This window comes from Cygnus olor, chromosome Z (genome assembly GCF_009769625.2).
Source record: "Cygnus olor isolate bCygOlo1 chromosome Z, bCygOlo1.pri.v2, whole genome shotgun sequence".
NCBI lineage: Eukaryota > Metazoa > Chordata > Aves > Anseriformes > Anatidae > Cygnus > Cygnus olor.
In genome coordinates this window covers 59,632,725-59,658,842 of record NC_049198.1, presented here as the reverse complement: position 1 = coordinate 59,658,842, position 26,118 = coordinate 59,632,725, and the positions used below count along the sequence as shown (strand labels likewise).

Sequence of the window (26,118 nt, the reverse complement as noted above, 5' to 3'; positions counted from 1 at the left end):
AAAGAATCTCAGGCATGCCTCTTATTTGGTTTAGGAACAAAAGCAGCAGGTGTCCTTTGAATGCAGAAATGAGTAAAAATGGATAATTTCTGGTTTTTACTTAGGATATGCCAAAAAATCATGTAGTTGTGAGTATGCATGTGTAAAACACAAAGAGTAAAATATGTTTCTTAGACTTATGGTTATAGACAATGAGCAGGTTCCACTAAAGTAGTTTCTATAACCTATTTTTCATTTCTGCAAACAAGTCCCTGATGCTTCTTAATCAATTTTGAAGTCTTTTGTAAGTCCAACATCACTGTAGCATGTCACCCCCCTTTTTTCTTCTATCTTTGCTGTCTTTTTATTTAGTCCTTAAGGTACACAAATTATGCTTTTTCTCCTTATTTCCTTCTCCAGTTCTCAGCTTTCTAAGAAAAAAGAAATAGAAATGCAACTGAGCAATTGCTAAATACCAAATTAATAAATAAAATGTGAAGTCATGTAAGTTTATATTAATGACCTGAGAACATCTGTTTGCACTTGACTTAACATTGGTAACTAGGCTATCTATTGCTTTGAAGTCTAATGACTCTGTTGCCCTGTGTCTCACTTAATGCTCCTTCTGCTGATGTTTCCAAGGTTCTACCACTTCTTTACTTCTATAATTCTTTTGGCTTTCTCAAGCTGTTCAGATCTCTCCCCCTCCCCTCTTTTTTTTTTTTTTTTCAGTTGTGGTTTTCGCAGGTGTTTCCTTGGATTTCTCCTTTTTTTAACCTCTGTCTCTCCTGAGCCTGTTTTTTTCTGATCATATAATTAGATCTGCTTGTCTGCCACTTTCCACCTCAATTTAGAATTTTAGGACTTTATAGCAGTTTTGATAATCCTTCTGGATGTTCCCATCTTTAAACTAAATATGACGCAATGACATAAGAAATCTGTGTTTAAACCCTTCCACATTATTCCTCCCCAACTCACAAATCCACTTTTTCCTGTCTTTTAGCAGAACTTTTTTTTTTTGCCTAATTTGTCTTAACCCATTGGATTTTTCCAACTTTGTCATTCGTTTCCTGTAAGATCTGCCCTTCTTCTCTCATCTGTTCCCAAGTGTTTATTGTGTCCCATGTGCAGTACTGCAATTACTTTCTATCTACTAAAAAAAATAATCCTTCAGAATAATTTATATCATGACGGTGACAAGACTCAAGATGGTAGATGAGGTGGTCAGACAATTTTTAGTCATGGCTTTTAAACCTGTCCTTTCATAACTCATGCATTCACCAGTCCAATGAAGATACCTCTTTTAAACTCTTTTTTTTTTTTCTTGATTCCTGTTCTTTGGTGTTCCATTAAAATTATTACTACTAGCGTGGAAAAGTACCTTCTGAGGAGATTCTACATACTGCTCTATTTACAGAGAAGGTTTTGGTGACCAGAAATAGTTATCCAAGCTGTCTCTGGGCAGACTGGGGGAGGGGGGGAGGGCAATCCTTTATGAGATTCTGACTCATTGAATGTATGAACTGTGAAATCAGTGATTTTGCAGGTAAGACAAAATTGTTCTGTTATCCTTTAGAGAATTACCATCCAGTACTCAGTGTTGCTAAAGTTAGTGCAGTTATTTATAGCAGTTCATTTAGTATGTAATTTCTCAGATGAAAGCCTGAATCAGTAAATATATCAAGAAAGCAGACAGCTTAATCATGCTTTTTTAAGTTGTGGTTGCTTATGTGATATGGTATTAAAGCAAAGACTTGCACGAATTCATAAATGTGCTGTGCTCTGTGTTTTCTTTTATAAATGCTCTCTTGAGCAAAGCTTAGCCTGACTACAGTCTCAGTTATGTTCATTTTTCTTTCTTCTGTGAATATTGTTTTAGATATCCATAAAGAATAACTGCCTTTGTAATTGTGGCCAATAACTGCTTCTCACTAATAAAATAAATAATTAAACATAAACTAAAAGAAACCTATTTACATTAGTTTTATCTAATTTTGTCCTTACGTCAGGTAGCTTTAAATTTTGGTGTAACTGATTGTGTAGTATTTTAATCAACTTCAATACTGTGCTTCCTGGTTGCTGTTACATTTAGAATGTTACACATGTTTGGACTGAAATCTTCCAGGGCTAGCTTCTAGGCATAGGTAAATATTTTAGCAATTTTTAAGTTGGACATCAAGACAGGGATTTGATTTTAAGAAGAATGCATTCCTACTGATTTTCCAGTTTGTATTCTTATAAGCAATACTTTAACTTAAGCACTTGGGAATTTAGTTTGGAATAGCGTGGCTTTAAAGAAATAATAATAAATGTGATTTTGATTTAATGAAATTTTGGGGTTGCTTTTTTTTTCCCAGTGAGTGTTAATGCCACAGTACAGATCCTGTCTGCACTGGCATACCACATCTGCAAGTATAAACATACATACATGGTTTATTTCAGTTTTATGCATATCAGCAGGCTAAAATGATTGGTTTGCAGCAGTACAGCACTTCTGTCCTTAAGGTTTGCATTAGTACAGCTGTACCCATGTTGAAATTATATATGTCTTTATGAACAATGGAGGCCCTAGCTGAGAATATGTAGAAGATAGATGCTCTGAATGTGCACTTTATACACTTCGCTGTTAACTTTATGATGTCCCAGAGTTTTACATCTTAAGTCTAATTACATATGCCCGCATCAATTTTTCAGTAAATTTCCTTCATTGGGGATTTCCTTTGGAGGTATTGTATACTTCACTTTTTTTTTTTCTTTTTTTTCTTTTTTACCAGAGAGATCGCAGGAGCTATTTGGCTTCACCTTGTTTAAGGTGTAGCACTCCTCCATGGCTGAACAGTGAAGTTATGAGTGCAGTTAGCTTTAATGTGCTCTTATTGTTGCCCCCTACAGCCTTTTATTAGGAACATGCAATTGTTCTACTCTGCTATGTAAAGAATCTGTGATTGTTGTTTCTGTTTGTTTGTTTGTTTTTCCTCCTCATGATTTGCACCTACCTAAAAATTCTGTCGTTTTTGTAGGAAGTCCTCAGACTACCTGACCTTCAGTTTGCATAAATTCTGAGGCAGAGGGAATGGGACTCTTCAGGAAAGTAGAAGCCGACTATGGGGGATTGTAGGAGATGTAAGATACTACTAGTTTGGTGACTGGAGAGAGTTCCAGCTTGAATTCTTTCCTCTCTGTAGTAGCTTGAAGGGATCTGTACATGTGCAGAGAGGGTGCTGACTGCCACTCCTTCAAACAGAGACTGCTGAAGCACTGACAGTGCACTTAGTGAACCTATAGCTGAAGAAGACCCAAAGCTTTAATGCAACTTTGATGTTTTCTGACAAAGGTTTGCTTTGTCAGCTTGCTTAATCTGTTCTTTGTGTGAAAGTATTATATACAGTTGGATATCCCACCATTTTTATAGAATAGGTATCAGGGCTATTTCATGCTTCATGGGGTTATCAAATAGACTGAACTCTTTCACTGGACTTTTGGTAAATTTTCACAAGTTCTGTTTTGCAGGTGGACTGTTTTAACACAATGCATGTAGAAACCTGCATGTTAAAGTAAACAGTCTACATTCAGGGAAACTTCCTTTTTATGTTTCCACCCCCTTCTCTTGTCTCACACTCTTTGTTTCCAACCAGGATGCTTATTCTGTGGGAAGAATGAGCTCTGTCACATTACCTTGTGGCATAATTGTTGTGTTAAGCAGACTGTTTATTCTTTGTTAAGAATTATTCCAAGGTAAACACTATAATCTTTTGCTCAGCAGTACACCTTGGCTCCTGCAGGTCCTCCTCTTGCAGGTCCTGAAACTCTTTTGATGTCAGTTGTTCAAGTATCTGATGTGTTGTGAGGGCTGAACAGTGTTTTGCAGAGAGCTTCTGCAAACTGTTGGTTGGGCGCTTTCCTCGTATTTTCTTCTCTGTACATTGCTCACTGTACGATAGCTTTATTTAGATATAGTTCTGAAAGCATGATTAGCGTTTGAATTTTTTTGACCTTTAAATGTGACAAAGTCATCCTGTGATATATTTATGTCAAGAGTTTCTTCAACACTGGAGCTTTCCATTAACAACATGACCTTTGTTTTTTGTTTAGACATCATAATCTAAGGCTAGAGTATTAGCTTCACACCAGAGAGAATAATTTCATTATTTATAGTACTGCTACACTGAAGGGGTTATATGAAACAAGATGAAACATAAAGTAATTACTCTACTGTATTACATTTGCATATTGCACATGGCAGATAGTTTTTAAAAACTTGACAACGATGAAGTTTTAAAATAATGTCCGTGCATCTGTTCCCACATGAAAACTTGGCAGCCACCACAGGACAAAATACAACGTCTGTGTTCAAGCCAAGGTTTGGCTAGAATGATGAGAAATTGCCTGAACTATTTAAACCATAAGACTGGTAAAATGGAACTTCGTTTTATTCTTAGGTTCGGGAACTGCAGACACGTTTGCAAAGTGTGCAGGCAACAGGCCCATCCAGTCCAAGTCGTCTCACTTCTGCAAATCGACCCATTAACCCCAGCACGGGAGAGCTGAGCACAAGCAGCAGTAGCAATGACATTCCCATAGCCAAGGTGAGCTATTGTGTGTTTCAGTTGTGCTTCACATCATCTGTGAGAAGCAGGCTTCCTTTAGCTGCTGTGCAGGGGTATAATTAACTGGGAAATATGTAGAATCCCTTGAGAAATTTCTGGGGTCCTAAGCAGGCCCATGAACTTCAGCAGCAGGAAGAAATAAAGTGCCAATGGTTGTAATTCTCTCAGTTACAACACAGGTGTCAATTCTACAGTAGTTTACTTCAGGTTTGTAAATATGGCTACTGAACAAATGCATTTTGTATAATGTTCATGGTTCCTGTGTAAGCTGTACAGCATTCTTCTGACTTCTAGATTGCTGAAAGAGTGAAGTTGTCAAAGACAAGATCAGAGTCTTCATCATCTGACAGACCTGTCTTAGGATCAGAAATCAGCAGCATAGGGGTAAGGAGCAATAATTACTCATGAAATCTTCTAAAGATGAATTGTGTTCTATTAGCACTGTTTTCTTACTAAATTAAAATATGAGCTAACTGAAGAAAGTGTAAAAGTTATATTGAGAAAGATATTTCAATGGAGAGGATTTCACCTGATGTCAATATCTCGTTTTCTCATGACTGTTGGCTAGAAATCATAACCCGAGTAACGTTAAGGGGATAATTTTGGAGTCAGTTAGTCCAAAATGTAACTCCTCAAGAAAAGACTAGTTGCATTCCACAACTTCCAAACCAACAGAGAACTAGATTCTGCTTTGCAATGCCAATGTAAATCCACAATGCTGTTACTACTGTGTGTTAATATTTGTTTCACTGAAGAGCTTGGCTCAGACATTTTGCTAAGCTTTCAAGAAAGTAAATAGCTTGCTGTTCAGGCTTTTTAAATCTATCATTAAATAATGGGCTTCACCCTTTGGTTGGTAGACTTTTAAATAAAAATAGCTTCTTAGAGTAGAAATTTACAAATATTCTACTGAATGTAAAATTCATAGTAAAAAACGAATAATGAATATCTTGAGGTGAGCAAAGAAACCAAGCTCTCAATTCAGACTACCTCTGAGAGGAATCTGGTTGGTTGCTATTCACAATAATCTGTTAACTACCCTGTGCAGGTGTCTAGTACTGTGGCTGAACATTTGGCACATTCCCTCCAAGACTGCTCAAACATCCAGGAAATATTCCAGACTCTTTATTCACATGGATCTGCTATCTCTGAAAGTAAAATCCGAGAGTTTGAAGTGGAGACAGAGAGATTAAATAGGTAAGGTGAAAAGTTAGATGTGCTCAGTTGTGTTTTCCACTGTTAGCTCTGTTGAAGTTGCTACTTTTTTCTCTTTTTGAATATTTCACAGTTCAGTCCAAGCTCAACTGTGGCAGCTGCAGATAAGCATGAAATGTAGTTGATGAAGAGAAGATTGAATCATATGCTAAGGACTCTTCCCATGAGTATGACAATTTTGTCATCTATTATTAGAGCAGCACAGTGCCTTCATCTATGCTAGTTTGCACTGTAGAGTGTCCTTCACTATGGCCAACCAAGTAGATATAGCATAGCATCCTTCTCCATAAAACACATCAATGCTATAAATTTCCGTTACTTACTATCCATCATTCTGGAAATAGCTTGCTTTGCTTTGTCCTGAAGAAGCAGAATTATATCATTATCATGTCAATAGATGTACTGATACATGATGGTGTGGCATGTATACCATTAAATAGACTTCTGGCTGCAGAAGAAAGATTGCAGTGTTCTTGTTGCAGTGTTGCAGTTAAAATACTGCCGCTATCCTTCAGTAAGCTCTGTCAAAGCCAATGCTTCAATGACCTGTTTGGCACATAAGATCAAAAACTGCGAATGAGGAACATGAGAATCATGTTTCAGAGTTCTTCAAAGTTCTTTGTTCCCCACAGCTATGTCAAATTTATTCCCCACAGCTATCTCAAATTCAGTCTGATCAGTACAATATCTCTGTTACTCGTAGTTCCTGTTCCAATAGTACTACACTCTTTTTAATCCTTTTTTTTATTCTCTGCACAAATTTTGCATTGACATTGTGTCATTACAGGGGGTGTCAGAGAAGAAATAGGAGGTGAAGCATCCGGAAGGTCTAGCAACTGGGAAAGTCAGGGCTTCATTCTGATCACTGAGGAAATAGTATCCTAGCCCTTCTCTTTCTTGTGTTTGTTAAGAAATCAGTGATTTCAGTGTTGATGGTGGCATTGATTTCTTTATTAGCTACCCATCTAAACTTTGAAATCATTTACTTGTCTGTTCACAGTATAATTAATATACTATATATTATATATATATATATTAATATTAAGACGTAATAATTAATGTGTGTTGTTGTTAGCAGCAGTGAGAATAATCAATAATACTAATATTCTGAAGCCTTATTTTCAGATTCAGAGTTTAACTCATTTAGAAGAATATTATAATTAAGTTCTGATACAAGCTGACCAACGATTTGAACATTGCCACATTTGTGGAGATTTCATTGTGTCACTGAAACTCAGTTCATATTTTGGAAGTTACCTCTTTAATCATGGCTTAAACTGTACTCTAAATGAAACAGTTATTCTGAACAGTCCAAAGAAAAGGGACATTTATGTAGCTGTATGATGCCCACACACACCCACACATTGCATTAATGTATACAGCACTTAAAACAAGAAGCAAATGTGGTAACAAGAAGTGAGGAATGGAGGCAGAAAGATTAAGGAAAAGGTTAATAAAGTAATTATCCTATGCAGTCTTGTGGCTACAAAATAAGGGTACAGCTTTCTGCTTGCTGCTGTTTCACAGGGTTATGTTTTACTTAGTAAATTTTACGGGAAAGAGACGAGAAGAGGCTGTCCAAAGAGAAACAGATACCCTCTTGGCTCTTGCTATGGGACACAGAACTGATAAGTTTTGCTGTCATCATTGGTCTACTGCTGTCAATAGACCAAATGGTCTTGTTCTTTTAAATGGTCTTGTTGTTTTAAATTACAATTGTTTTAGAGTTTTCAGGACAGCGCCTGCAAGCTAAGCAAATTAATTCCTTTTCAACAGCCGTATTGAGCACTTGAAGTCCCAGAATGACTTGTTGACAATAACATTGGAAGAGTGCAAGAGCAATGCTGAGAGGATGAGCATGCTTGTGGGAAAGTACGAGTCCAACGCCACAGCTCTCAGGCTTGCGTTGCAATACAGGTATGTACCTATGCAGAGGGTGGCTTAGCCAGAGAAAGGGGGAGCAGAGGAGACTTGATAGAATTCCCTGAGAGTGAAATTGTTGGTGTGTCATAGTAATGCTCTTAACTTTTGATTCCTCCCTGAAAAAAGTGCTGTTGGTTAAACTACTTGACAAACTACATAACTGAACTTATTGGTACAAGTGTATCTCAGCCCTAGTTCAGCATCAGCAAACTCAGTCTACTAGTTATATATGGATTTACCTTTTCATTTTCAAATACTGAATTAACATTTGAGATTGGGAAAATTTATTTTATCTTTTGTACCTTTGTGCACACCTAGAGCTACTATGATAGTTATATCTGGGAGGTGGGTGAATGAAAAATTCAGATATTTGCTAGGAACTCATCATACTTGATAAACATTGCTAGCACTTCTTGTCATACAGCAGGAGAAGGACTGTGTCATGATTCTCTAAGTTGCATAACATATTCATAAGTGCAGTGTCTCCATTGCCCAAATACCATCATGAGTAGCTTCAGACATTTCCTCTGAAAGCAGAGCATTTCCTAAGCAAAAATACTGAATACCTCTCCTATGAAAGCAGTAGTGTTCCATTCCTTTCAGTTATATATAGGTGTGGGCTATGTATGCTGTTTCTGGTCTTAAGGCACAGAACGAGGGGGAATGGGCTAAAGTTGCGCCAGGGGAGGTTTAGGTTGGATATTAGGAAGAAATTCTTTACTGAAAGGGTTGTTAGGCATTGGAATGGGCTGCTCAGGGAAGTGGTTGAGTCACCATCCCTGGAGGTCTTTAAAAGACGTTTAGATTTAGAGCTTAGTGATATGGTTTAGTGGAGGACTTGTTAGCGTTAGGTCAGAGGTTGGACTAGGTGATCTTGGAGGTCTCTTCCAACCTAGACGATTCTGTGATTCTGTGTGATTCTATTAGTCTGTATTTCTGTATTAGTCTGGCACCTTTCACAAGAACAGTGGACCAAGGAGTTTTACTGTACTCCATGTAATTTAGAATGACTTTAGAGTCACTCCAAGTAATTCAGAGTGACTTTCCAAAATCAGTAAGAATTTTGGGTGAATTGCTTGGTATTTGATTACAAGTATCTAAATTTACTTTAAACTGTATATAAAAATATGGTCTTACTCAACTATGACTGCAACTAATTTGGAACAGGCACTTCTGGTCCTAGTAGAAATTGTGTACCTTTTAAAGAATGCATTCTGTTACTGTCAGCCTTGGGCAAATTATAAGGAAATGTTAATTGCAGATAGGTATAGTCATGTATCTGTTCTCAAAAGCATTAAAATGCAACAGGAATGAGTGGCTCACAACTCTACATAGTATCTTTTGACTTGTATGGAGGAAAATCTTACAGCCAGGAAAAAAGTGTTTTTCTTACATTTTCTTCTTACTATACTTTGTGTAGAATTGTTCTATAATATAGTATTGTTATACAGTATAGTATAGAATACTACATTTTATGTAGTAGGAAGGTCTGAAAAGAGTTTCTCAAAGGAATAATCTCAACCGTCAGTCATGTTACTAACTGTTTCAAACATGCTTCTGGAGACCTCCTCACATCAGGTCATTATCTTCCATTTTAACTTGTTAAATTACTTGAGGCCAGCCTGGGACCATCAGAAGGCAGGAGAGACTGTTGAGTGTTTGTGACAGAAGCCATGTATGTTATGTCTTTTAATATCTCAGCTGCTAGACTCAGGGTAGGGAATCATGTAGTTCATCAGGTACCTCTCTTTTGTTGCTGATCACGGGTATTTTTCCCTTCCAAATTATAGATATGTTTTGTGTGATTTATTTTCCTGTTGTTTGCTTTCTCTTTCAGTGAACAGTGCATAGAAGCATATGAGCTGCTGTTGGCACTGGCAGAAAGTGAGCAGAGTCTCATTCTTGGGCAGTTCAGAGCTGCAGGAGTTGGTTCTGTTGGTAAGATTTCAATGAGTCACTTTATTTATTGTATTTTTTTCCACGTTCATTAGCGTTAGAGTTAGTTATAACAGCATGTCAACTCATGACCTGCCACTTAAGAAGGCTTTCTGCGCTTTTCTTGTTTTTGACTAAGTAAATAATTTTACACACCCAAAGAAGAGGGGAAAATTAAGAGAGAGCCTGGAATGAAATCATAAAATTCACCAGCAATTTAAATTAACCTGCGTGTGCTATCACAAGGAGGTGCCTATTCTGGCAGTGGTGAGGCAGCTACAGTCATGCAACTGTACAGAGTGGAATAATTAAGTGATACTCGTGAGCACATGTGGCTTAGGACCACACTACTATTGTAACTGCAAATACAGATTCTGTTTCAACCAGCAAATTGACACCCCCTCCCCAAAGCTGAGTATAGTCTGTTTAAAATTGGAATAAAGAAAATACAAAAGTAACACTTAGCAGTTAAGAGAAGAAAAAAAAAATCTCTAGTTTTTCACTCTACATTTCACCTTTGCTCTGAAATTGTTTAATTTTATACTTTATTTTACTGTATTGTCTGGGATACTAGTCTATGTTCTTTGTTTTACTTATTTTGTTGATATAATTTTGTGGCTAGAGTCTTGTTTGGCTTTTTTTTTTTGTTTGTTTTCGAATATACTATTCTCTAATTTATAGAGCGAACCACTTTCATGGGTACTGTTCAGAAGTGTTTTGAATTTAACATTACTGCTGTCTCTCCTTTACTAATAAAAGAAGCATTTATACAAAGAATCTTAATCTGCATTTTAGTCTCATTCCTCTTACTGTTAGGAGAAGGTAGTCGTAGTAGTCTTCAAGTAGGAAGAGGGGAAGCCCTCAGAGAGGGAAGAATAGCTTTGCATGCTCAGCTGAGGCATAGTAGCTGCACAGTTGAGACAGTAATTTACAGCTCTAGCTTCTCAGGAATCACTGAAATGTAAACTAAAAGCTTTTAGGAGCGAAGTGACCATCTGGCTTTAGAGCCACAAGACTGATGGGTACAGACTGTAGTTTCAGAAGGCTGGATGCACTCATCCCACAGTCGCTGTACTGTTAACCATTCAGCTTATTTTGTGTCTCCTCTAGTACTACAAGCAGGCCTTTGTGCAGCTGACTTTGCCTGTACAATGTACGTCATGCAAAAAACAGCAGAGTGGATGTCTGATTTTTTCACCCACCTTTCTTCCAGAGTCTGGTCATTCCTCTTCACAACGTGGTTTTCCTGCAGAAAGTGACCAGGGGCCACATAGGTGACAGAAATCCTAGAAAGGAGAAATATTTTAGTTTTGAGTAGGGCATCATCTTACATGCATTTTATGAAAGAAAAGGTGTCTTTTATATAGGTGTTTTTATATAGGTGTCTGTTGAGAACTATTAATTATTGCATTATCAGTTACAGCCCTGTGATAGGAATAGTGTCAATTTCATGCTACATAACACAGTTTTGGAGGAGGTTGTGTTTGGTTTGTGTACCTTCATTAACTGTGAAATTTAATTAAAAACCATTTTGATGAAATAGCAGATTCTTCGTCTGAAGAGCAGACAAGTTTTATACCAACATGCATGAGTGGAAATGCATGGAAGGTGCTTCTGCATCACTTAGAGCTGTGCACATACAGCTGCTCCTAACAGAGCATTACAGTTATTTCTACTGCATGCACTTCACTTAGCAAGTGTGAAGTATGGGTAATTAGTCTTTGACTCAAATAAGGATGAAATGAAAGTCTGACATAGAGCAAGCTGTTGTTTGTTTATATTCTATGACATCTTTGCATTGCATTTGTTAAAGTTTGAATATATTGTGTGTTTGTTCAGACTTTCAGTTTAGCCACAAGGTTGCCTTTCTTTACAGATTTGATTCCAGCTGCAGTTAGGACTACAAGAGTAGTGACTGTGGTGATTTCTGTCCTGCCACTGCTGAAAGGATGGCTTAGCAGCTGCATGGTCACTAGAAATTATAGCAAATCAATAAACAACAATGCTAGTTTTCTTTTGGTTTGGTATGCGTGTTTGTAAACTCTGAAAGGCTGCTTGTACACCGTAAAGCAATCCTTCCAGGTGGAAAAGGCTTGAGGTAAAAGCATTTTGAGAAAGGGCACTAGAAATGACTGTGCTGTGAAACAGCAGTGAACTGCTTGGAGTAAGAGTTGTAATTTAGCCTGGTGGTTTTCCATTGTGTTATTAACTTGAGACTCTTAACTTAACCCTTATGTGCAAGGCATGCCCTTACAAACTGATGAGCTCACTAAGGTCACTTAAGACAAGTACCTGTAGTTTATGGAGAGGAAGGGGATTCATTCAGGCCAGAAACCCAGTTATCACTGATGCTCACACAGAAGTGAAGTTGCTTTTACATCACAGATCTGTAATTTATTATCATTATCTTGGTATAGACTGAGAATGCATGGAAACATCTCTACTCTTGCTGTAATTTTTACCACCCTCCTCAAAGCTCTGAAACAGTTTGTTTGTTTGAAAACTAGGGGACCAGACAGGTGATGAAAACATCACCCAGATGCTTAAGAGAGCTCACGACTGCAGGAAAACAGCTGAGAATGCAGCAAAAGCCTTGCTGATGAAACTAGATGGGAGCTGCGGGGGAGCCTATGCAATTACTGGCTGTAGCGTGCAGCCCTGGGAAAGCCTCTCATCCAACAGCCACACAAGGTAACTGCAACTCATCTGCTCTCCTAATCCCCAAGCATTTGATTTCAGGCCAAAAGTTATGTTTTATTATATTTGTTCAGCTACCTTCTTCACCTCAGTTTACTGAGTTTGTTGCTTTGTGTTTTTTTTTAAGTTGTCATGGCTCAGTGGTCTAATTGTCTTTAGACTTTGAGCAACTGCAGCCAGAAGGTTTTGTTGCAAATGGGTGATTTGAGACTTTGATCTTCCTCATAAAGGGCAAAACCATTACATTTGTTTTACTTCAGTGACTTTCTTGCTGTTTTATTGAAACTTGGATTGTGTAATCCTTGTTCATATCTATTGTATAGAGATAGCATGTATGTACAGAGAAACAGAGATCAGAAGTATGCTCCCACTGGGTTTTTTGAATGTTCAAGAGTTGTTTCCTAAATGTTGCAAATCCAGCCATTTCATTTTGAAACACCTCCTCTCACTTCTCATTTCCCTTTAGCCCCCTAAAAATTCTTACTTCCAATGCTGTTCCTCTGCATGTTAAATAGCAAATGAGCACTGTGAGCAACAGAGCAGATTCTTCCAGAAAAGGGATGGATATTGCAGTTTTTCTGAAGACCTGTAAAACAATGAAACGTAAATGAGCTATTATTGCAGCAATGTTCCAGTTCAAATACATCTGCTAGCAGATTCATTTTGAGTCATTGCCTGCCTGCAGTGTAATTGTACTATGTGCAGTGAATATGCGTGCATGTGTATGGATACAAAATTGGCAAGCATCCTGGATAAATATAGATGAACATTTGTCTTTTTAAAAGTTATTTTGGTTTCTCTGATCCACTCTAAAAATTTATTTTAATTCAATTTCAGAGCCAGTTCTTTATTCAAATGTTGTCATTTTTTGTCACTTTTAGAAATTTTAGTACTATATCATTTCCTTTTCTTGCTGATGTCGCCTCCAAAGGATCTTATTTTCTGCCTTGTGACTAGCGTGGAATAGCTAAAAAATCAGCAAAAAGGTCCAAATCTGAGATAAACTTTAACATTTTATTTCAAGAAGTCTTATGATGATCTATCAGTCCAAGAAAGCTGTATCTTTTTTTCAGAAATTAATATTGGCAGCATCTGTACTTGTAACACATTGATCACTCTTCGTGCAAAAATGATCCACTTTAGAAAGGTTACAAAAAGCTGTTTCAAGTATTTGACTTGCCTTACTCTATGTGCACTTATGCCCTATCTACAGCTACATTTGAGCACGTTGCAAGTGGCCACATGTGCAATATCTCTACCCAAGCTGATCCTCTTTACCACTCTAATGTTTAAAAGGGTCATTTTCACTGGTTCATAACTACCTCAGTGTTTTTCTTCCTTGTGAGATGTCTAGTATGTAGTTGAGGCATAGGTGTTTTGGTTTTGGTTTTGTTTTTCATGGGGTTTTTTGTTTAGTTGGGTGGGTGGGTTGTGGGTTTTTTTTGGGTTTGTTTGTTTTTGTTTTTGTTTTGCTTTTTAAACAATGTGTAGTTTCCAGTATAGAAGGTGGAAACTGTCGAGGGGGTGAAGGGGTGCTGTTTTTGTGTTTGTTCTCTTAGCTGTTTGCTGGTGGCATTTTGTAGGTATATAGCATTTTCAGTCCTTGCTTTGTTGAACATCACTTTTATTTTGTTGAGGGGGAGGATGATTGAAATGTGTATGTGTTTGGTAATGAAAATCATCCCTCATGCTCTTTGTTTGCAGTGAACTTTTGGAGGTCAGCTGGCACTATGTGTATGTGTGCATATAACGTTTTGGTTCAATCAATGAAGTTTCAGCAGAGTGTGCTTAAAATGGCATAAGATTTCAAATTTCAACAGTATAAACTGTGGAATGAAATGTAAAAGTGCAAATGTAAATGTTTTCTCTTGCAAGGAGGGTATCTTGTAGCTTGAGTCATTATCATTGTAGGATAAATTTTTCTGGTTTGAAGCAAGATACTGTACTGAATAAGATAACAATTATTGTCTGCTTTGATATGTGTGGAACCTAGGAAAAGAAAACTTCTTTCATTCAGCCAAGGGGCACAGAGCAAGTCAGGAATTTTTCACATGGACATCTTGATCTGATCAGCACTTAGATATTTCTGCCCCTCCCACTTCCCTGTGCTCCCAGTGTGATTTTTCTTTTTCTAAACACAAAGTTTACTGAAAACATTTCTGAAACTCTAGCTCTTGCATGAAATACAAATCATCTTCTTTCCTTCTGTTGTGTTCAAATGATACGGTAGAGGTGTTTTCAGATTTCTAACTCCTGTGATCTTGTCTCAGAAGAGAAGCATTCCCTCTTCAGCTTACAGACACCTGACACCTTTGTGGCAACCCATAGATGGAAAATCTGTATTGGTTCAAAGGGCAGACGCTTTCTGTATTTATGTCAGTGAATGTGCTATCTCAGTTTTAAAGAATTTAAGATTTTCTCTTTAAATCTCCTCTCCCTGTCATTCTGGATCCTTTTTTCTCTTCTCTCCAGGACCCTTCTTGTGTTTTTTGGTGTTATCCTGCCTATATTGCCAGCTCTCTCAATCCATGCATATGTGCTTCTTTGTCGCTTGGCTCCCTGCTGCTCTAGCCAGACATCCCATCGGCACAGACTTTCAGCCCTCTGTGATTCTTCTATACTGATGGTTTCCATTTCCTTTTCTTTTCCACTGCAATAGCAATCAATGCAAAGATAGGAGGACACACTCTGGATTTCTAACTGTTCCTGCAGGCTTAACATTTTTTATTTGTCTTAAAGAACTTGTCAGTCTATAAAACTGGGGAGTAGAACAAGCCCACATTACTAGTGAGTGCTGTGTGAACCAACATTTGGGGACCACTGCACTTAAATGAAAACACTTTTACATCATGTGGTGCAAATGTACTCTGAATCTGCAAGACTGATCTTTTGCTGTAACTGCTGTAGTGTTGCAGGCTTCTAGTTCCAGATACGCATTGCTACCTTTTCCCTTTGTAACCAAGTGAGTAGAGGGGGACGAGATGATGAAAACCCTCCTTCACTGAGAACTGTGACAAGTGAATAATTCTCCCTGCTGTTTGAAATCCTGTAGAATAGGGACTTATAATGGAAGTGTTGACCCATCTTTAGCTTTGGCATTTCAAATGTGATTGTGAATGTCAAATCGCTGAACACATTACTGAGAAAAAATGCTTGGTGAGCCACCAGTGACAAGCGTTTAAAGACTGTAAAAGGGAGCAACTGAAATGAAATGAAAGGGCATTGCAGAGGTTGTTACTGGTGAAGTGAATAAAAATAATAGCAAGCATCTCAATTCATTTGACTGGCAGCAGCACAACAATGTTGCCAATTAATTTTTGAAAATAGAAATAGGTCTGTGGTGTAGTTTGAAGTCATAATTGCTTTAATGGACAGAAAGTAACTGCGGAACATTGCCAACAAGACTTGACAGATTGCACCTTAAAAAAAAGAGGGAAACAAAAGAAAAGAATAGCAAATGTGATACCAGATGAAAATGATGGGGTTTATTCCCTGCATTGCTAGTGACCCTGACCTTACATCTGGATTCACAGCAGGCAAAATCTTCTCTCTTATATGCAAAGGGAATCCTTGTCAGTATTACGTAGTGTCACAGAATACCTGGACACAGCCAAACAGACTCTACCACTCATCAGAATCACCTGGGATTTCAGATAAGAAATCTTAAAAATTTCAGATTATTATCTTGTCTAAAATGTGGAAATAAGTTATTTAGAAATATCGTAACAGGTATCTTAATGTTATCTATGTAACATCTATCTGTCTATCTAAGTCAGTCCTTCAGAAAGAATGAGGGTGGATTCACCAAGGGTTCAGATTTTAGCCTTATGTACTGTTGTTTGTATTTTCACTGGTTGTAGTATTTTTCAGTTTTTCTGAAAGTTACTGTTTTTCGGCATTGTGCTGTTTCAGATCTCAAGCGACAGGATTCACCTAGAAGATGGCTGGCTTATGTGTGCTTTGTACCCATCAAATTTATTCTTTAAAGTGTAAGGTTGTGTGTAGACATTCAAGCAAGTATTGCGGATTCAATATTGACAGCATTATTTTAGTTCTGTCAGCTTTGTATTATCTGCACTATTGCTGAATTGCAAATTTATTTATTAACTTGATTATTAATATATTAACTAAATGTTTTATGGACAAAATTCTGTAGTATAAAAAAGTTATTCGCTCAGTGACACTTTGGGGAGAAGACTTGTTCATATCCGTGTACTGTATTACTATATACACACATGCAGATGAACAGATACATACGCACGTAAGCCAGCAAATAAAACTGCACATTGTACCATACCAGCCTGCATTCTGTTGGTCTAATTTCCTTTGTCCTGACTGCCATTAGAAGGGAAAGCAGTATCTGAAATTCAGGATCATGTGCTCACCAGCTGTGGACCCTTCAACAGAGCAGCAATGGACTAGCATTACGTCTGTGGAGAGACGTATGGTAGGGCTTTTAGGGGAACACACCCAGGCAGAGCTGTGCTGTGGGAGTTCAGAAACACTGCAGTGCTGTTGCAGTTGCTCATGACGCAGTCCTGATTTCACAACTGTTCAAAGTGGGCTTTGCACCCTGCCTCTCTGCTACCCATTCTGCTTCCTTGCCTCTGGGGGGGGCTTGCTGCTAAATGCAGGGGTAGAAGGAAGGTTCTTGTCCCTCATTGTGCTGGCTGAGACAACTTCCCCATTAAACTCCCTTCACCTTATTAAAAAAAAAAAAAAGAAGAAGAAGAAGAAGAAGACCTTGCTAGCAATTCACTGGAGGAGCCAGCTCAGCTGCAGACAGGCAGGCAGGCAGGCAGGCAGCCAGGACTGAAGTAAAAGCAGCCTGAGTATCACTGGCAGCAACCCAGACTGTCTTCCTTAGTTTGGACTGCTCTCCCCTAAGATATACTTACACAGCCGTGCAAGGGCCAAAATCTGTGACTGTCCAGTATGATTTTCAACCCAACACAACAATAGACTTATCAACATTTTTGCTTATGTTTCATTCCCAGCAGGAGAGGTAGATTTTCTTTCCTTTACAAGTGAAAAAAAAAAACTAAGAGGAGCTCTTTGTGTCCAAGATTTGAAGCCTGTGTAGACTTTCAAAGTTGTCCTTTCTCCAGCAACAGCTGTTTTACATTTAATCCAGAAAAGCTGTGCAATTTTTGTCTTTGGGTGCGGAGGAAACTTGCAACATGACTTCAGTATAGAACTAAATGTTTCTCACATTGTCTACCCCCATGATTTTTACATCAGTATCTACTTCTGAGGGGTACCAGTGGATATAGCAAAGCAAGGCTTATGAAGTGTTTCAAGATTCTCTAATAAAGAGCACATATGACAAAAAAAAAGTTTCAAACTGAAAGAGTTTCTGTGCAGCACAGGTACTGGGTGTTTTGTGTTTCATGGTAGATGAAAATCAATGAAAACAAAAGCAAAGACCAGTTTACCAGTATTGTGGTAAATGTGGCACCTGTAAGGGAAAAGAAGAAGAAAAAAAAAAGAAATAAAAGGAATAATGGGAAATTGTTAGAGGACTGTAGGAAAGAAGTGTAATGCAATATTTCATGACGGGGAAAGATTTTGAGAAATCTTTGTAGATAGCCAACTCTCCATGTCCTCCAAGATTGTGCTTGGAATGTGTGGGAAGATTAGCAATTATTTCAGGCACTTAAAAATCAGTGCAGCTTTAGCTGAAGTAGAACTGAAAGAAAAGAGAAAAATCAAGCCTATCTTCATAGGCTTTCCATTTTTCACATGCATAAGATATTTTAGGACATCATCCTGACTCTCACAGCATGTAGTGGGTGGGGCTTTTTTTCTTCCTACAAAAATGTTGAACAGCAGTGCAATTTGATACAGAAAGTGATTTATTCCCCTGCTGATAACTGAGATCATCTAGCATTCCAGACAAACACAGTTAATGGATGACTTATTCCTCACCCGGCAGCTGATTACAGGACCTCAGGAGACAGCAGGCAGCTTTGAGTGAGGTTATAGAAACAACACAGCATTTTATTTTCCTTTTAGTGTTAGTGCAACTGTATTGAGCCCTGGAATGCTACAGCTGTATCGGTCTTGGCTCCCTACAGCATTGGCAAGGTTGTTGGTGAGGAGGCAGCACTGAGACACCTTTGCTCTTACCAAGACCTTAGTTATCCCCTTCTGTAATCTCTTTGTAAACAATTGTGGGGCAGGCTAATGGGCAGTCATTTGTTTAAAACCATGCTCATCGAAAAGTTCTGGCAAGTCTGATGATGACTTTTTATTTAAAATCCTGCTGAATTATGACTTTAAGCCTCTCTGGACCTAAAAAAATGTCAGTATACTGTGGAATCTACCTTAACATGGATAGAAAGATGTTAGCACCTGGTATCTGCCAGTGGATTTTTTCTTAGATTGATTCCTATAACTGTCTGTTAAGAAATACGTGACATGGTAACTGGTATTGCCATCAGCAGATAAAAATGAGGAGAGGGCTGATTCTTTTTTCTCATCAGATGCTTCTTCCCAAAGAAGATGAATACTCAGTGGCTGAGCAGCAGAGAGAAACTTGCTCTGCTAGGGTATTGCTAAGAAATCTGAAAAGACTCATTTCGGAAGACACCATTCTATAAAAAGTAATTCAGTTACATCTCACTAGATATCTGGCTTTTCAGAGAAGTTGTCACATGATCTGATTCTTTCATGCAGCTTAGAGAATTAATTTATTTTCTGAATTTAGCACACCCCTCTGCACCTTCTGAGTATTGCATCATCCAGTCCACGCTACATGTCCTTTCTGTGAACTTTTAAGTAAGGCTCACGTGCTCCTGAAGTATTGGGAGAGTGATATAAAAATACAAATTTTGTTCCTAATTTTTAATACTGTTTTTTTCTCTTTCTAGTACTACAAGCTCAACTGCAAGCAGTTGTGATACAGAGTTTACAAAGGAGGATGAGCAGCGGTTGAAGGATTACATCCAACAGTTGAAAAATGACAGGGCAGCAGTGAAACTAACAATGCTGGAGCTGGAGAGTATCCACATTGACCCCCTTAGTTATGACGTTAAACCTCGTGGAGACAGCCAGAGGCTAGACCTGGAAAATGCAGTCTTGATGCAGGAACTTATGGCAATGAAGGTAATTTGATTATGTGCACCAGGCTAACTGCATAGCTGACAATGCCCCTGTGCTACAAAACAAACTAAGAATGTCACATACATGGGAGGCACTTACAGGGATTGCTGGGTAACAAGGGGTTACTTTGTTGAAGCGAACAACCAGGGCTGAAAATCCAGGAGTCAGAAAGTGACAGAAGGCAGTGCATTAGCAATGACGAGATGTGGGTGTTTTGAATTAGGCGAAGACTTCATCCATGGCTCTAAACTTGGAATGTTCTCCTTGACAACCCAGATGCTCTCTCTAAGAGATATGGCAGTTGAATCGCTTGAGGGTGACCAAAAGCGTGATACAGCATTTCCCAAGAGCCTGTTCATTATTTCACTTACTTGCATGCAAATGTGCATCTTAAATATTTGTGAACTGAAGCAAAACAAATTCCCTCCTTTTAATATTGCTGTGGGAGGAAGAATGGTCTGTCAGAAGCTATCATCCGTAGTGCTTTAAGCAGTCACAACTCCAGAGCTGTTCTAGACAGCGTGTTGCAATTAGTAGTTCTGGTTGCAGCTGGAGCAAAGAGTTGTTGTAATGACTAACAGGAACAGAGGTTTTAGGAGAAAACTCCAGTCCTTTTGGCCTGGTTTGCATGCCCAGTTGTAAAGGTGGGATCTAGACAAACTGGTCTTTACTCACCAGGTACACAACTTATAGCACTTTAAACCTGATTTCTGTATTGTATTTGTAAATTGAGAGGTGAACTAAAACATAGCATCATATTAAAAGGAATGTAACCTCGTGTCTGCATTTGGAAGTTGTCTGGTTTTGGTTCGGTTCAAGTAAGTTTAATTTCTGCTTGTTGGCAAGTCATATTTTAGTCAACTACTGGCAGTCAACTACTGTGTCAGTTAAGAGTGTCATCTGGGGCAGCAAATCCTAATAGCTTTATAAGTTCCTAAAGCTATAGATTTTTTTCAGGTCTCTTAGTGCTGGTTTACTGGTGGCATAGTAATGACAATTATATTCTTAGTGGCACTGCCCTTCCATCTACTGACAATATAGTTTTGCAATAATACTTGTGGTATTTGTAGTCAAGAAAAATAGAAACTACCTGATACTAGTCAGAAGTTTTAAAAAGCAACATTGCGAATATATTATGGCCAACAGGAATATATTCCCCATAACGAAAGTTATATGAGTTGTACTGAAAGACATTTGTAGATTATTAGATGTACATTTCAGGCATCACACTTCCTTCTCTTCTTTTGCCTCCAGATCTTCACTGAAACCTCTTGTACACTATTGTTGCCTCTATTTTTAAACCAATTAGTAAGGGCAAACTGCAAAGCTCTCCCTTGTGATTACTGCCCATGCATTCCCCTAACTTGACGAGAACACCCACAGTTCCATATTAATTCTGGCACAGTTTTGAGTGATGGTAATCCTTTAATTCTCTAAACAATCATCTAACTTGCTTTTGACATAAGGTGTCCACCCATAACTTTTGGCTGCACCTAGCACATTGTGTTTTCAATGCAGGAATTTTTTCCAGAAGTCATCTTTCTTCTTGATTGTTTCTGTGCAGTGCATACTGGAATAGATGCACATCTTACACATGTGGCTAGCATCACCTTCAGTTCTTTCAGGCACAGAGAAAATGACAGTAGTGTTCATTGATTATCATTTGCTGTACTTTGCTGGAATTCACAACTGCAGAAAAATTCTAGATTTCTGAAGGGGATATGGTAAAAACTCAATCTCGTCAAAACTTGAAAAGGAATTGTTAGTAAGTGCTCTCCTTCTACAGAAATTGAAAACTCCCACCTTTCTTCAGCATGTAAAGCATTACAAAAAGCATGGAGTCAGAGCTACATTTTGCATGCTTTGGTCCCAAGAGAATGTGTGACCTTATTACCATCCATGGTTGTTGCTTAGGTCTGCGTTACACCTTGCTCATCTCTGTGCCAAGCTGTAGCATAGCTAAATCTATGGGCAGGACTCACAAACTTGTTGGCTTTCAGAGTGTAGTATTTTATCTATTATTTGGAACATGCAGTTTATACAGAATAGTATATGTCTGCTTTCTTCTTTAAGTTGAAGCAGATGTACCCATCTGTGCTTCATCATGTAGCGTCTCTTTATCTGTTTCCTCCCTTCCACATTCTTAGCAAAGATGATACAGCTTGATTGAGCTACTCAAGAATTTGCTGCATTGAGTCTTACGACCTTCTTTGTTCTTGAAGCTTGCATTTGCTTAGCATCTCTGCTGCACCTTCTGTCACCTTCCATTTACAACTCACAGTAAAAGCTGATCGCTGCATCAGTTATATTGCTTCATGCATCTATGCTAATGAAGTTCTGATAATGCTTTTACACCAATTGTTCTTTATTACTGATGAAGCAGATCCACAAATGGATAGGTTGGAGCTGGTATCTGGAAGCCTCATATTTTGTTCTGTTCTTCTGTTGCCTCGTTTATTTTTTTAACTGATCCAGAGTCTTAAGACCTAGTGGTCCACTAGTGCTTCTGTAAAATCCAAATCTTTGCTTCAAGCAATAATTAACCATGTTTCCAAATATATTCCTGTATGTGGTTTGTTGTCATTCTGTGGGTCTTATATTGAGGTCAGTTGTTGTTATGCCCCATTTAGCAAGGAGATTACTTCTGATGGGTGTAAATAATTCTTGGTTTGTAGGCTTTCTGCATTTCAAAGTACATATAACCTATTTAAGAAGACTCAGCTTTCTACACAGATAATTTTTCCTCTTTTGTATACAGGTGATGGTAATATTGCTTTGAGACTACAGTGTACTGTTTGCTGAGAATGTTAAAAATACTTTTGTCCACCTTTGTTACAACATTTAGCAGTCTTAGACATGTTTAGAGTAAAATACACTTAACCAGAACACCACTTTTATCAACTCCAATACTTGTTTTTCTTCTGAAAGATTCCACCTTGTGTACAGTGATCCACTTGGCATCCCTGTTCATGAATTCTAGAACTTTTTGCCACATAAGGGTCCTCACAGTTTTATTCTTTTGATGTGACCACATTCAACACAAATTTTAATTTGGAGGATGATGTGGTGTTTCTGATTATATTGAGTTGGGATGTTTCCTTCTCATTCTAGTTTTCACCCAAATTCAAAACAAGTACAAAATATACCTAATTCAACGAATTAGTTCTGAAGTGAGTGGTTTGTCACTAGAAGCTTGTGAAGTTGCGTGGGTTACCCAAGTCATCTTCAATCAACTGGAAGAGTAACAGCTGTCTACCTCCTCCTTCAGTGTTTCATTTTGTACGGGCAACTTTTGCTTCAGGTCCATGCTATGAAGAAGCTGCTATGTTAAACTACACAATAATTCACTAGCATCCTGTAATTAAAAACAAAACAAAACACAACAAATCAGAATAGTAGATCTATATAAAAGGCTATATTGTCATTGAAATGAAATGTTATCTTAGAAAACATATTTTCATAGAACAATTATTATGTATGTAAAGACTAATTAACTCTATAAGTAAACTTGAGTTACTTAAATTTTTCCACATGGAATCTTACAAGTTGCCACCCTGTCTCACAGATTTCAAGTGTCAATACCAGAATCTTCAAGTGTAGTTTTAGTTTTCAATTTCAACCTTACCATTGCATCCATTTCTGTTCTTTTCAATTCTTCCACTTTACCCTTTCTTTCTCTTCGCACCTTTTCTTCAAAGTCCCATTGCCTTGAAAGAAGAAAACTAACAGATGGGGGGTGTTTTGGGAGGTCATATTTCTCTTGTGGAAGGATACAAATTTGTGAACTCACAGTGACTGTGTGATGATCTAAGCTTACTGTCTTCATAAAAGAAGTAGTTAACCCACCATTGGTTCTCAAATTTGTTCTGAGCTAAGATATGTAGTACAAACAAACATCCAGTCTTTAAGTAAAAACTCAAGTGATGAATAAAATAAGTTCCATAGATCCATTGTTCCAGAGGTGAAATTTTCCTTCTTCTTTTAGAACACTGATGTCCCTTTTTTCTAGGCTGAATTTGCCTAGCTTCAGCTTCTAGTCTTGGAAGATTGTGTCATGTCCCTCCCATGTAGATTGACTGTACCTCTCTGTCAAGAATATTTTCTGCTCACATAAGTGCCAAAATACTCTGCTTAAATTACTTCTCAGCATTCACTGAACAGGCTAAGTAGATTAATGGCTTTAGAAATAGAGGATTAAGAAGATAAATGTATATGCCTTAAGTATACCAGACAATCCAGTTAAGTTGCTATAACTAAGTTGCCTCATCATTATTTACATTTTTACTGTTCACAAGGGAAATTAATGTTAAGTTTGCCTAACATTTAAATTTCTGTAAACCACATAGAATGAAAGAGATTGTGTTTCTAACTTTCAATCCACAAACAAGTAGATGAAAAAATGAATGATTTTAAAGCTCATAAAACCTTTCTAAGCCTGAGGGTTTTTAGGATGTCAATCTTATTTTTGCATGGATGGTATTTCTGAACAAGGCAGTGATTACCTTGGCTACAGTATGCTCTCTGTAACTGTACTACACATGTATGCACTGTCTACATTTAAACCAGACAATGAATTTTTGTTAGGAACACGTTTTCTTCTACAGAGAAAATCTATATAGGTCTTGACATTGTTTATATAATCTTCTTTAATAACAGTTATCTTACAAAGAGCATTATTTTTGAAGAATGAGACAAGGCACCTGAGATATTCTTGTGACTAGAATATGTATTTCAGTTTTAAAAAAAAAAAAGGTAGTGATTTGTTTTTAGGCTGGGCATCCAACAAGGAACTTCCTTCTTTCAGAGAATTACAAAGTGAACAAGTTTGTTCTGAGCTGTGTTACTGCATGAAATCAGCATTAACATGTGGGACGGACTAGAGCTTGCCATGACCTAATAGTGAGAATGTGATTCTGGCTTTTTTGTTGTTGTTATTTTAAGGGTGTTTTGTGTATTTGATAGTGTGGTTCATTTATTTATTTATTTAATATAATCTACGTTACATTTTAGGGCTATTTCTCTAAAGGCTTTGTGGAGCTGGGTTTTCATGCGTTCAGAACAGCTAGGCGTTCCATGGAAGAAACTTTTCTGAAGAGTCCTTAAACACAAAGGGCCTTCTTATTCAGAAAGCCTGTTTGTCGCAATTCATGGGAGGTTGGGAGCAAGTGCTGAAAGAAGGGTCACCTCACCCATGCCTTGTTCTTATGCTTTTGCCCAGTCACTGTCAGAGTAGATGTTAGAGTAGAAGACTCTCCCCACATAGCAGTTGTGTTATAATGTCAAAAATATCAGAATGGTAGATCAATTGCACACAAGAACTAGCTTTCGGGATTGAGTTTCCTTTTATGAGGTACCAGTATCCATTTTCTGTGGATAATATTTATGGAAGAATAATAAAGAGTGCAGTTTTGTGACCATCCAGTTGTATATAGTTGAGATTCTGGCCATCTAGAGAAGGAATATTAAAAATAGATATCTGATGATGCCATACTCAGTTGCCCTTTTTAACTAACTTGTTCTACTGCAGAGGCTAGTAGTGTGAGGCAGGAATACATGATCTGTGTTTGCTGTCCTAGTCCCTCAAACATACTCCATTGTAATGAGATAAACCAACTCTAATTCTTATGTATCAGTAAAAAACTGGATTCTGTGATTTAGGGAGCTGTTTGATGAGCAGATCAGACACTCCTGTTTTTAGGCAGCACGAAGGGCAAGATAGAACAAAAGAAACTTCAGCAGCTGTGGCAACCGTCTCAGATCCCTGATACTCTAATTCAGGCATCATGTTATATCTGAGACAGATGGAGGGATGAGCTCAGGGTACTCGCTCTTAAAACATAGTGGCCTTCTGACAAATAGGGCATGCAGTCATAAAAAGCCTTCTGCATGCTGATAGTGTTCTTCATGGAAAAAACACTCAAGTAGGGGAAGTGGAAGAATGCTTTGTTTGATCTTATCTTCTTTTATGTATTTAGTCCCATGAAACATCATGCTGTTTATGTTTTTTCATCAGGAGGAGATGGCAGAGCTCAAGGCGCAGCTTTACCTACTGGAAAAAGAGAAGAAAGCATTGGAATTGAAACTGAGCACTCGAGAGGCCCAGGAACAGGCTTACCTTGTTCACATTGAACACTTGAAGTCTGAAGTGGAAGAGCAAAAAGAGCAGAGAATGAGGTCTCTCAGCTCAACCAGCAGTGGAAGCAAAGACAAATTGGGCAAGGTCAGGAGTCAAAATAAGTTTCTAAAATCAGCATAAACAAAATTTATTGTGTCCCCCACCTCTCTACAGCAGTCTTTAAGCATGTTAATCATTCTCCTCTTCTGTTTGTATGTTCATGTCTTTTCTCTGTTCTCTAGTAGTTGGTTGTTTTTTTCCATCCTGTGACTTTTTAGAATTACTGTTAAGCCTGGGCTAAAATAAGGTTGTCATTCTGGGGAGGAGTACAACAAAGCCACTCTTGTCAAACTACTGTGGCTAAGCTTGTTATGTCTTGCCTGTTGCCACTCACTGGAAACAGATAGTGAAAGAGAGTCTAAATAAAACATGATTATGTCCAAGCCCCAAACATGAAAAATTAGAGCACATTTCTATGAAGCAATTAAAGCATTGTAATGACAGTCTCTTTTTGCAAATCACTGTGTAATGATTCGAGAACTA

The 26,118-nt window shown here is 37.9% G+C and overlaps 1 protein-coding gene across 11 annotated transcripts in view; it reads left to right on the top strand.

Moving 5' to 3' along the window:
* The window catches only part of MCC (MCC regulator of WNT signaling pathway), a 200,412-nt gene that overhangs the window by 156,463 nt on the left and 17,831 nt on the right, over nucleotides 1–26,118 (top strand). For all 11 annotated transcript variants that reach the window (XM_040541678.1, XM_040541684.1, XM_040541688.1 and 8 more), the window contains 8 exons: nucleotides 4,419–4,565; nucleotides 4,881–4,970; nucleotides 5,635–5,783; nucleotides 7,578–7,718; nucleotides 9,562–9,662; nucleotides 12,167–12,350; nucleotides 19,229–19,463; nucleotides 25,474–25,680. In XM_040541678.1, coding sequence (XP_040397612.1) covers nucleotides 4,419–4,565; nucleotides 4,881–4,970; nucleotides 5,635–5,783; nucleotides 7,578–7,718; nucleotides 9,562–9,662; nucleotides 12,167–12,350; nucleotides 19,229–19,463; nucleotides 25,474–25,680 — 1,254 coding nt within the window. The remainder of the gene's footprint in view (nucleotides 1–4,418; nucleotides 4,566–4,880; nucleotides 4,971–5,634; nucleotides 5,784–7,577; nucleotides 7,719–9,561; nucleotides 9,663–12,166; nucleotides 12,351–19,228; nucleotides 19,464–25,473; nucleotides 25,681–26,118) is intronic.